General features: G+C 46.1%; 2 protein-coding genes across 3 annotated transcripts in view; one reads left to right on the top strand and one right to left on the bottom strand.

Annotated features, from left to right (window-relative positions):
* Positions 1-591: 591 nt before the first annotated feature.
* SNU13 (small nuclear ribonucleoprotein 13) lies at positions 592-4,687 on the bottom strand. Its single transcript, XM_032687330.1, has 3 exons — positions 4,355-4,687; positions 3,446-3,566; positions 592-2,465 (listed from the first exon to the last, which is right to left on the bottom strand). Exons 1-3 carry the CDS (start codon positions 4,355-4,357, stop codon positions 2,203-2,205), a joined length of 387 nt encoding a protein of 128 aa, XP_032543221.1. The 5' UTR covers positions 4,358-4,687; the 3' UTR covers positions 592-2,202.
* MEI1 (meiotic double-stranded break formation protein 1) overlaps positions 4,502-12,403 on the top strand; it is a 37,380-nt gene continuing 29,478 nt past the window's right edge. For both annotated transcript variants that reach the window (XM_032687325.1, XM_032687324.1), the window contains exons 1-7: positions 4,502-4,635; positions 4,891-5,014; positions 7,417-7,467; positions 9,305-9,378; positions 10,166-10,271; positions 10,822-11,025; positions 12,209-12,339. In XM_032687325.1, coding sequence (XP_032543216.1) covers positions 4,519-4,635; positions 4,891-5,014; positions 7,417-7,467; positions 9,305-9,378; positions 10,166-10,271; positions 10,822-11,025; positions 12,209-12,339 — 807 coding nt within the window. In that variant the 5' untranslated portion in view covers positions 4,502-4,518. The remainder of the gene's footprint in view (positions 4,636-4,890; positions 5,015-7,416; positions 7,468-9,304; positions 9,379-10,165; positions 10,272-10,821; positions 11,026-12,208; positions 12,340-12,403) is intronic.

Below are 12,403 nucleotides of genomic sequence, written 5' to 3'. Positions count from 1 at the left end.
TGTTTGACACACAAACTTATTGAAGAGTTAAATCATATATTAAGGTCATGCTGGTGCTGTAGTGTGGCACACGTCTTGAAGCCAGCTGTGACCCCCCCCCCCGACACTGTGACTGTCCTAGCTGTGCCAGCACACTGCTCACTCCTACCTCCTCAGCTCCTGGAGAGAGCAGCTAGCCCATGTTGAGCTCTGCAGTGCGGAAGCTATGTAATCTGTTATAATTACAATCAGCCTGCATTATAGTAGTTAGTTTTAATAAAGATTTGTCTAAGCAATCACTTTATTTTGCCCTTCGGCAAAAAAGCTGCTGTAAATGCTTGTTTTAGCAAGGCTTGAATTGAATGCAGTGAAATAGTGAGACTATCCTGTCCCTAATTCTGTGAATTTAATTCCACAAATACCCTTATAAATTTCTCTTCTGGCTTGCTAACCCCCTGGCACAGCACGTCCCAGGCTTTGGATAATTGTGGCATGTTTGTTCTAGGTTATTAGATCTTCTTCCTGGCCTTTTTTTTTAACAGCAGGCTATCACATTAAGCGGAAGTTTAAAAGGGATAATGATGGAAGGCTTCAGAGCAGAAAAAGAAACAGTTTTGCTTGCTCAAGAATCCTTTATTTCTGCTCCTTTTGTGCTTTGTCTTACATCAGTTGTCTTGGTACAATAGGGCAAATCCTTGGCAAAGCTGTGGTTCTAAACACAACTAGCTCAACAGTCAGCATCAGTAGAAGGGAACAGCAGCCTTTCTAAACCTCATACAATTGAAAGGACTCTTTAAAAAATACTTGTAATAAGTTCACAAGGATTACTGTTATCAGCCATTTACAAAAACATACAGACACGATGTCTTCAGTATTTCATGAGCTGATTTCAGTTATGAAGTTAGTGCCTCTGTGGAAACATTACAGGTAAATTTATTTTTGCCTTCTGCTGTTGCACCTATTGGTGTTACCTGTTGTTGTTTCCACACTACTTTGCTTTGGCATCCTGTAATAGGAACCAGGTTTGATATGGCCCATTCCAACACAGGGCTTTAGACACTTCTGTTCAGAGCAGTAAGTGGATTATACAATATGCATTTAACTAAAGCTAGTTCAATAAAACCACCACTAATCCAGAATGCTGGTGGTGCTCCATGCTTTTCCAGAACAAATGATCTAGCATTCTCTTCTTGAGACACAAGTTGATTTGTTTGAAAAATTACTTGCTGTCTGCTTCCTTGGCTGTGACTTACAGGGTTCATCTTCAGTCAGGTGACCACAGTGCAGTAGCTAAAAAGCATGACATACTTCTTATAATTATCAGCCAGACGTAGGGTACTCGTCAGCCACAACAGGCTGCCCTCTACCATGGGTTTTGTACTTAACTTCTCTAGGAAGCCCAAGCTCAATGATAACAGTCCATGCAAAGAAAAGTGAAGGAGTATGAATTACTCCACTGCAACAGCCTTTAGGCAACCTCTGAGTAGTTTAGCTGTACAAGTAGAAACATTCCAGTTAGTTGCAAATGCTTCACCAAGGGAATGACAATTATATTTAGCTTTGTCAGCATTTTTATTTTTTTCTTAAAAAGTCAGTACTTAAAAATAATTGAGATAAAACATTTCCCCTTGTGTACTGCCATAAGATTTCTGCTCCCCATACATCTCTTAGAGAAGTCTTGTGTCTGGTTTCAAGAACAAGGGCCGTGCTATAAGTACTGATCTTGGCTCCATCTGCTGCTACACAGTAGCTGCTGCCCGCCTTATACACGGCCTACAATGCCCTGTCACTTAAGGTGGGGAACCCACAACCCTTTTCCTCAGCAGCCAAAACTGTTCGGAAACACAGTTACTCACACCTGTTAGAGGCTGAAGCTTCGCAGAAGTACTTCAAGGCAGAGAAAGCTGATGGGTGGGTTAAAGAAGCCCTGAGCAGGCAGGGAAATAAGGGGGGGCGGGGGACTTTTTCTTTCTTTTAAACATAAAAGAGGATACAGTTGTATGATCACTTTTCAAGAAGTAATACAAGGAGAATGAATGTGTTGGAGTAGAATAATAGAAAAGTGGGGAGATGGGGCAGAAACACTAAGAATTAAGCTATTATTAAACAAAAATGTGGCATTTTGAAACACTGATATCAAAACTATCATCTCAACTGAAGCTAAACATTAATGACCCCTAACTTCCACTTTCCTGTTCCACACACATTTAAACTCATGGGCACTTAGACCAACAGTCTTTCTATAGCTTGCTGGACAGACTGGATCTGAGGCTTTAGCTGTGATCCCTCCTTGATGGTGATGGAGCAGGCGATGACAGGCCGGGAAACGCCACACGCCCGGCCAAGGGCTTGCTTGGACCGCACAAACACATAAGGTACGTTCTTGTCCTCACAGAGAAGAGGGAGGTGCAGGATGATCTCCAAGGGCTCTGCATCTGCTGCCATCACAATGAACTCCGCAATCCCTCTGTTCAGTGTTTTGGTGGCTGTAAAAGAAACTGAAGAGTCAGTCTAAGTCCTTCTGGAAAGCACATCTAATGAAAAACAACTTTAGAAGATGCTGAAATTGGTATCAGTGGGAAGGAGAGCTCAAGGTAGCAGGAGGACAGCCAAAGGAAAGTGGCAGCTGTAGGGCCAGGGAAGAGGTTATTTGCAGGGCTGCTGGGGTGCTGTGCCCAGCGCTGCCCTCAAGTGCAGTCGAGAGATTGACAAAGGAGCAAGGCCAGCCCAAGGCTGCTGATGGGTACGGGGCTGGAACCCACCATGAGGGGAGATTGAGGGAGCCGAGTTGGTTTAGCCTGGAGAAGAGAGGGCTGAGGTGGGAGTGGGGGCAGCATGGCTGCTGTCTTCTACTTCGGGGGGATTGCAGACAAGACAAAGCCACACTGTCCTTGTGAGTACACAGGAAAGTTGCAGATTGTGACTGCTGCCTCAGTGAGATTCCAAGGGCATAGCCTAATTTTATATCCCCCATGCCATGAGAGGTGTTTAAGCCATGGGACATGGGTCCTAAGAGAATACTGAGTTTCTATCCTTAGGGATTATGGTTTTTTTAAAAGTTTGACTAAGCAAAGCCCCAAGCACCTGTGAAGGGAGCCACTCTCTGAGCAGGTTGTACTAGAGGTACCCTTTAAATGCAAATAATTTTATGATTCTGAAGTGCCTAGATATCTGGTAATCCCAGTGCCACACCACTGAAGTATGCACGATACAGGACATGCACCAGGAACACAACTTGGGAATCTACCAGAACCGCATATAAATGTTGAAAAAATTACAACTTAATTCTGTCCCTGAATATTGCTTAAGCAAGCTTGAAGGAAGAGGAAGAAGACACACACTTGCAATAGCCAGATCAATATAGAATGAGTGGTTCACAGCCAAAGAGAAAAGACAATCTCTAGCCACAGCATCTCAAAAGTCCTTGCAATGACTTCTAGCACACTTTGCAACACACAGGTCTCACCTTCATTGGCTCCCTTGCGTAGTTGCTTATAGTTGCAGGATTGCTGCACAAGATCCAGCAGTGTTTTGGTGAGCTGTGCATCAGCCAGTGGGTAAGCTTTGGGATTCACTTCTGCCTCACTCTAGAGAAAGAAAGAAGTAGTAAGTATTACAACAGGAGCAAAGGGGGCTTTGTTCTGAGCAACACTGCACAGGCATCATATCCATGACATATACTGATTAGTGGAGTCATATCACTGCTCTGCACATATAGCAGAAACTCCACTGCATTTTACTTCTACAAGAAGGGTTCCTATATCAAAGTAAAGGGGATAAATAAGAAACACATCCCTCACATCAAAGTAAAGAGCATCTATACTCACACATTCACACCCTACAAACCAGCAACAGTGAACTCACAGGGCAGTCTTCAGGCGTTCGCTACCACAAAGACTCCATAAAACGAAGCGTTTCAGTGCACAAATTAACAATCTGATATAGATTTTAAAGAAACTCCCAGGAGAGCACGTATCAGGTTTATTTCCGCAAATCAGAAGTAGCTTCTAAACGTGACCATCAGTGGTGAGACGGAACAGCAGCGAGGTCACAAGCGGTGTTCGCGGCCGGCGCTGGCAGAACCGCGGCCCGTCCGGCCCCCGGCACGGCGCGGGGGTGACCCAGACGCCGAGTGTCCCGTCACCAGGTGCCCCCAGCACCGCCAGCGCCGCGGGTTCCCTCCCCCCGCCACCAGCCGCACCCCGCCCGGCCTCCACGTGCTGCCCGCCGCACGGCCGGGGAGGTGGCGACCCTCCGCCCCGGGCTCCCCGGAGGAGGAGGGGGAGGACAAGGAGAAGGAAAAGACAAGGAGAAGAGAAGAAGAAGGAGAAAGAGGAGGAGGCGAAGGCGGAGGCCAGGCCCCGACGCCACTCACCATGGCCGCGGCGCGTTCGCTGCCGTGTGCCCGAGCGCGCTGCGGAGGAAGAGGCGGGAGCGCTCCCACCGCCGCCGGAAGGGAGGCGGGCCCGGGGCGGCCCCGGCGCGGAGCTCCACCCACCCCCGGCGGGGCGGGGCCGGTCGGCCGGCCCGGCAGCTGGGATGGCGGCGGAGGGCGCGGGGCCCTGCGATGGGCACGGGGTGCGCTGGGCGCTGCCGCTCCGCCCGCCTCTCTGCCTCGCCTGCGCCGTGGAGACCCTGGGCGACGGCAGCGCCTCGGTGGGCAGCGCCTGCCCTGCCGCCCCTTCCCTTGCGCGGCCGGGCCGCAGAGCGCCCCCTCAGCGGCCCCCGCCCCGCCGCCGGGGCTGCCGCTCTCCTGCGCTGCGCTTGCGGCTGGGGCGCGGCCGGGGTGGCCCTGGGCCAGGCCTGTCACCTCAGCACCGGGCCCTGGTGGCCCTTTTCCCCCCCCGGGGTGGTGGGAGCAGCGCAGGGCTCGGGCCCAAGGGCTGACAGGCTGCTGTCTTTGATCCGTAGCTGGTGCGCAAGAAGCATGTCCTGTCCCGTCTCCAGGATGCCCTGGCCTGGCAGGCGCTGCCAGTCGTCCAGCTGCTGGCACCAGACGAGAGGGTCTGCATGCATTTGATAGGAACTCTCTTTGGTAAGAGCTCTGCTGAGCCCTAGTGCAGCAGCAGGGAGGAGGCAGTTACGTTTTGTTAGAGGTGTGAAACTTCTCCACGTTTGAAGCAAAAAAACCCAAAAAACCCAAGCAAAAGAATACTGAGGTGCCTACCTCTTCCACCATTCTGTTAGGTATGTCATTACTCCCTGGGGAAAGCTGCCTGTCACTGATTTAGAATAGATTAATTAATTTCTTAATTCCCCGAGGAGTAGGATTGGCATGTTCATAAAGCTCTTGCAGCTTTTCAAAGTATCTAGACATATCTGTAAAGTTTCTTTCTGGAGAACAGGGGGTAGCTGGGCTATGACTCTTCCCTGAATGCCCTCCATTCTGGTCTCATGCCTCAGGGTTTTCTCATCGTGCTGAGCTGTGGAGTTCTTTGAAGATTCATTTAGAAATGAAAGTGTGAGGTTAAAAAGGTGCTGCAGGATTTAATATTGACTCTGCAAAATGCAAATCTTCATAGTGGGTTTTCACACCATCACTTCAAATCTCTACAAATCCTGTAGCCATACGACTGTTACACCTGCTTCTTTCTGGTGGGTCAGCCTTACAGCAGAATAGTGTCAGAAAATGCCTTTCCAGTAACAGTCTCTGTGATCTTGAACATCTCTTACTGGTTTCTGTTTGCATAGCAGTGGTGTGGGAAACATTTTGAAATGTCATCTAAAATCTTGGATGGAGAAGAAATAATGGTCTAAATGAGGGAACAGTAAGGCAGGAAGAGAAAGGTGGAGGATATGAATATGAGTGCCTTCAAAGAGCAAATATACCAGATTCCTTTAATTCCACTATCTCATTTGCATATCACAGATAATTCTTGTTCTTTGGGGGAAAGTGACTTACAAAACCCTTTCCCTGCCTTGAAACACTGAATAATTCAAACAGTGTTTTCCTGGTTGTTTTCCCACAAATTGTGTTTTGCATGTTTTGGAAGCATCTTTGTTAGAAACAGAACTTTGTGCAGGTTTAGTTCTCCCCACTGCACAAATTTTATTATGAGTGCTGTCTGCACACATAATCCTATAGAGGAGTGAAGAAAGTGGTGCTTATAGCCAGTTCAGCTCTACATTGTATGGCCCTAACACGAAATACCCCAGAAGACAGGGGAAATGTGCTTGCATTTCAATGTTCGTCTGCTTTTAAATAATTCTCTCTCTAAGAAACTTTGTAATTGGGTACTTTGAGTACAGCTTTGGGATTTCACTGTACTTGGTGTAACTCCTAGAGCAATTGGAATCCCAGTCTAAGCTTGAGGCTACAAACAATGGCATGTACCTTTTGCGTAGTACCTGAATGAACAAAGAATCATTTGGTGCAAGAGTATAAGAGGGACCCCCCAAAAGTTTGAGCAGTGCTGTGGAGGAACTATTAATAGTGAATTCAGGAAAATACATTCTTTTTTTTTGAGAGAGAATATTGGGATAAGCACAGGCAGAAGAAAGAGGGTTAAGAGAAGAGAGGTGTAGTGTGGAGTCTTACGTATGAGAAGGTGGCGAATTTCATGAAGCTAATAATGCAATACTACCTAATGCCGTATACAAATAATTTCTAGAATTACTAAGGATTGGGCAGATGAGGAAGGAAATAAGTAATTTATTCACCTGTCATAACATTGCTTTAGTTGGTCAAATTTCCAAAAGATCATGGAGTCTTCAGAGGAGAGGTCATTCAGTTTGATTGGATATGTTGAAGCAAGTGGTTTGGTGTGTTAGAAGAGGGAGTCTGAACTCGATGCTGTAGGTACCTGAAGTTGGAAGGAGCTGGGAGATAGAGTTTCTTGTCTGCTGGGGTGAAGCAGGAGTTTATTTTAATATATCCAATCTTATGCTCTCATTGTACAAATAACTTATGGTGTCTTCAAGGTCAATTTAATGTTGGGATAGTTTCCATATATTTTAAACCTGGTGTTCAGATTTGATTTCAGGTTTTTCAGTACTGTGAAGGGAGAGAACTGTTCGTAGTAATTAGTATAAATGGAGGATAGAAAGGACAGAAACTCACAGCTGGGCTTTAACTTCCGTCATTCCAGAGTGTTGTTTCAGATGTATAATGTCGGATACACCCAGTGAGATGTGGCGATGGCAGTAGTTACACATTCCCTGACATAGGTGGAGCCATTGACTTCAACTATAAAGTACATAAAAGATTTGCGAGAACCAAATGCCTCATGTCCCTGTGTCCTGCTTATGGAGGCACCTTTTGCGATACTCCCTGAGAGTATCCACCTTCCCCTGACAAAGTCAGGCTGGTGTCATGAGAAGTAGGGAATATGAAACAGTTCTGAAAAAAATTTACAGCCCTTTCTTACAAGAAGGAATTACAGCACTGGTGATACAAGCAGGAATGAGCTCCATGACTTCTTGTGGTTTATTTTTTAGGGATGTTGCATACTGTGGAAGATAGTGGTGCCCTGGACCTGTTAGTAGAAGGTAAGAGACAGATACCACATTTCAAGTACTGGCAGTTTCTGAACGGAGGATCTGTCTTGTCTGATAACTACAGTGAGATGCTCGGCTTCTACACAGCTTGAATGGGGAAGACCATCTACTGCCTATCTGTGCAACAGTAACAAGCAGTCTGTTCCCGTTTTTGGGGGCAGAGGAGTGCATGCAGAATCAAACATTTAACATTTCTCTTACAGGTTCTGTGTGTGCCATGAATTTAGTGTCAGATGGGTAGCAGTGGTAAACAATGACCAAAGTCTCAGAGCAAATGGAAGTCCATGGGATCTACTGCTTTCTCCTCAGGACAAGAGGGTATTTGGTATTTAGCTGCACAGGCTGCAGATTCCTCTTTGTGAGGAGTCCCTAATTTGAAATCTGAAGGAAACATCTGCAGGGCTGACAAAGAAATCTCTGCAGTCCAGTTGACCTTGGACATCTCTGATAAGTCTAGTGATATTAGCAATGCAGTGATGCATTTCATGTCCAGCCATGAAAGGTGAAAGGAGGTGTGACAAGCTTTATCCAGAGGGGTTTTAGTTTTCAGACACTTGCTTAAAATGATGTTGAAAAGGTGAGAAGTCTTTCTGTCATGTTAGCAGTGTGTTGAGAGATGGATTTTCTCAAACAGAGGAATTTTAAATTAATGTTACTTAACTCTTGAAAGCTTTAGAGATTCTGAGAGTTTTGGGCAAGAAATGGCCATTAAACCCTCTATAAATCACATGCCTCAAGATATGATTCTGCTGAGATGCACAGCTCATTAGCTGAAGTAGTTCTCCTAGATAAAACTCCAGTATTGCCCTGGATATACCAAGAAATGGTGAACCCTGAAGTCTCTGGTACTTTTTTTTATGACGCTTTTCTAGGACACAAATCAAAAGTGTATGTTTTCCAAATGAGTCATGCCACGACAGCAAGATACATCCAAGACAGCCTTACCAAGTCCTGTGGAACAATGTTCTGCACAGTGTCTCAGTAAAGGTGCTACTGAAAAATTTATCTGCTGAACATTCAGGTGCCCAGTTGTAGAAGTATTGGAAGAGGAACTTGCTTCCTGAAACTAGTCTACTGCTCTATGTGTGGAGGCAGAGGCAGCCTGCCAGCATCAGGCAACTCCCTTGTGGTTTGCACATCCCAGGTGATATGCAGCCAGTGCCTGGCAAACACAGTTTCTTGTTGATTCCTCTTATTAGGACAGAGCTGACAGACTTCTTAAAGTTTCATTGAACCAAGAATAAAGGCACTTGGGGCTGAGGAGATGAACAGCACCACAAAGGTGACTGGGGCCTTGCTTTCTGGTAAGGTATATAGGATAACTGCAGTGGGGTGGAATGGCTGATAGACTTCACTTAATCTCAGGGACAGTAGCTGGAGGAGGAGCTCTGACTCTGACTCTAAGGATCCTCAGAAATTTCAGTTCTGATATCTTGTCTGGAAAGATAATTTTTTTAAAGACCAGTTTTAATACTGTAGGAAGCCTGCTCTCTTCAATAACCAGAAATTTCAATGCTTTTTTAAAGCTAGAGCTTTGTTCCCTTCCAGGTTCCTTGCTGTCCTGATGTTCAGTTTATTGCTTGCAGTTCATTTCCATGCATGGTTTGTAGTGTAGCCAGAATGGGACTGCTGTAATGGCGCCGCAGAGAGCTTGAGCCGGGCTATCGGAAGTAATAGAACTGGGAATGCCAATGATACCCTGTTCTCGCAGCACCTCTGTGCTCATTTAATTTCTAAGCTCTTTGCTCACTGGTCTGCTAAAGCCCCGTGGAAGATGGATTGTGAGTGCTCTTGTGTGTGTATTACTGATCCTGTTTCTTCTGCCTAGTTCTGGTGCGGCTTGTGGTGGAGCTGAAGTCAGAACAGTACTTATGCTGCATTTTGAATGAAAGCCAAAAGGAGGTCAGTGAAGATGAATTCTCCTGCCCTTCCTCTCAGTCCTTCAGAGATTGAGAAATGAGCGACCCTGCAAGACTGCAGCTGCTGCACTGGGATGTAGCATCTGCTGCAGTGGGATCATAGAATCATAGAATGGTTTGGGTTGGAAGGGACCTTAAAGATTATCCAGTTCCAACCCCACTGCCATGGGCAGGGACACCTTCCACTAGAGCAGGTTGCTCAAAGCCCCATCCAACCTGGCCTTGGATGTCCTAGTGCCAGCGCCCCTACTGTGATGTTGGCACTGTTGGTGTCTACCCTGGAGTTTTTCTATGGTTCCCACGATGTATTGCAGCCATATGGCTTCATGATACATTTATGAAGCTATGTGCCTTACTCAGGTTCTTCTTTTCCTATCAGTTTCAGTTATATGAGGAGCCTGTGCCATGGGCTCTTGCTCTCTTCGTTCCTAAGTTTAAGATGGTCCCATGGGGTACAAAAAACTGGGAAATAGCAAAATTGGGAAGAAATTCAGACGGTTCATCTGCTCGTGTAAAAGGTGGAGGGGAGAGAGAGGAAGAGGAGCAAGAAGCAAGAGATCCTTTGAATTAATTTAAAGACATTTTTGAGACTTAATGCTATGTTCAGGGTTTTCCTGTGTTTTATCCTAACTGGTGAAGAGGACCCATCTTAGGAAAAGATCCTGTGCTAGGGGATTATGCATCACTGAGAGCTTGCTGGTTTAGGTGCATTTCTACCTTTGGATGTATTCTCATCAGTGAAACATTTTCTTTCTCTGTCTCCTCTACAGCTGTTCAAAGCAACTACCATGAGAAGCAGCCTGCCCACATTTGCTCTCTTGGGCAAGTTGGCAGATGCCATCCCAGGCTTTGCTGATCTACTGGTGGTAGAGCACAGTGAGTAATATGTCATGTCCCACTGAAGGGTGGTTTTCACAGCCCTAATATGCACACGCATGCACTCACTCCCCATTCCCCTGGGTGAATTCACGAAGGTCACACAAGAAGCCTGTCCAGAAGTCAAGAGTGGCACTCAGGCCTCCTGGGTTGCAGATCAGAACCTTTATAGCAAGCTCGTCATCGTGCTCTTAGCCAGCCAGGCAAAAGCAGCCTCTCTGAACTGGGGTTGTGGGTCTGCTTCACAGGCAACATACATTTATTTTTTTTTAGCTTGATCCAGCCCCTGGTGGTCTGGTGAGCAAACTTAGCTGTTTGTGGAGGTAGCTGAGATGATGGATCCTCATGTGGTGAACAGTGAGCTCCACTAGCCTTTATTACTGTGCCTCTGCTCCGAGGGTCAGAAGGTGCTGAGGACATCACTTGATTGTGGCATTCATTCATCTGCATACACCAGTCTGTCCCGGGGGCTTTTGCAAGTTTTCAAGGGAAATAGGTTGGTGCTTTTAAAATGCCAGCGAATGTTTGCCGTTTCTGTTCCTCATCCTAGGTAATTTAGTGGATCATCTGCTGATGGGCTTGATGTACCCAAATGAGGGTATAAAGGCTGCTGTCTGCTACTTGTATGGCAAGCTGTATTCTTCTCCTGTTGGCACAGAACGGCTCTCAGCACACTTCGAAGAAAGGCTGTGTAGTCTCTTCCTGAATACCCTGGGGTGTGCGCAGACAAAGGAGCTGCAGGTTAATTGTTTGGGTAAGGCATTGCTGAGAGAAACCTGCAAGGTGCAAGGGAAGGCTTAAAATGAGGAAGAAATCCTTGGCTGGTTTAGATGCTCTAATGTGGTTTGTTCTCTCTAGAGGATCTTTTTGCTGCTTGTCTGAAGCAGTCTATCCTTTCTGTTATTCCATGGCAATCACATGGACCAGACCTGCTGCTGAGCACCCCCAGCCCCCTGTTGTCTCTCAAGCCCCACATTTGCCCAGCACTGACTTATCTTCAGAGTCTCTTCAGATCTTGTGCTGTGGCCTGACCATCCCTCAAAGTGTTTGAATGCAAATGCTGTGCATGGGCAGGTGGGTTTTATAGAGCAGAGGGATGGAGTCTAACAAACAACAGTCTTCAGATGTGGAGCATCATATTATTTAGGTTACAAAGATAATGTGGCGCATTCTTGCAGTTATGCTTCCAACTACACGTATCAGCTGTTGCTGGGGAGCACAATTTCAGCCCTTCTAACATTCCTTGTTTGTAAACCATCCAGGGAATTAATTTTTCTTGTAGGAGGCAAGCAGGAACTGAATTGCTCCTCAGATCATCTGTTCAGCTACTAGAAATGGATGATGACTCCTTTGAAAGTAGAATTCTATAGCTCAGATGATATCCCTTTAAATTTGTACTGACTTCCATCAATACCTGTAGCAGTGATCTATACTATTCTTCTGAGGATTTCTGTGTGTGTCTGTATATCCTTTAGCTAAATGCAGTTGTTTCAGTAAGAGCCTGTGAAAATAGAAGGGGAAGATAAATGCCAGTTCTCTAGAAAGTGTTTCAGGGAAAATGTCGAGTCACTAGGGTCACTGACTGCTAGGGAAGAACGAAGGTCAAGAGCTCTCCCAAGAAACAGTTTAAGGTGTGGGTACTAATGGAAGATAATGCAAGTAGAGGGCTCCTGAGATCATGTCCCCCTGTCTCTGAGAAGGAACAGAGAGCAGATCAGAGCCAGCAAAAAGCATCAGCAACAAGGGGTTGCAAGAACTGTGGTTCATGGCAGTATCTGGGGACGTAGTGAAAACAAGCTCCCTAAACTGGAGGCCTTTGTTAGGAGCGCTGGAAAGGGGAGGAAGTTGGCAACAAGTCCTAACCTGTAAATACTCCTGTGTTAGTATAATCCTTGCTTTGCCCAGTATGGTGCTCACTCTTGCTCCCCCTTTTGCAGGTTTGCTAAAGGAGCTGCTGAAATCTGACCATTTTGTATCTATTCTTATGAATAATTCAAAGACAGAGGAGGAGACTGAGGACCCAGACTTTTTAGAAGGGGAAAATCCACTGCCACTTGTTCTCAAAAAGGTGATTCCTGAAGTAGTAGTGAATTGTTGGTAGACATAAATAACTTGATGGCCTGTATTGAATC

The sequence above is a fragment of the Chiroxiphia lanceolata genome, chromosome 5 (genome assembly GCF_009829145.1).
Source record: "Chiroxiphia lanceolata isolate bChiLan1 chromosome 5, bChiLan1.pri, whole genome shotgun sequence".
In the NCBI taxonomy this organism is placed as follows: domain Eukaryota; kingdom Metazoa; phylum Chordata; class Aves; order Passeriformes; family Pipridae; genus Chiroxiphia; species Chiroxiphia lanceolata.
The sequence above is the reverse complement of the archived record's forward strand: the minus strand, read 5'-3'. Positions and strand labels throughout refer to the sequence as shown.

What these genes read in the sequence shown, in the direction of transcription:
- SNU13 (XM_032687330.1), bottom strand. An exon ending in ACGCAAGGGAGCCAATGAAG is followed by an intron (nt 2,466 to 3,445) that starts GTGAGACCTGTG and finishes TTTCTTTTACAG; the next exon opens with CCACCAAAACACTGAACAGA.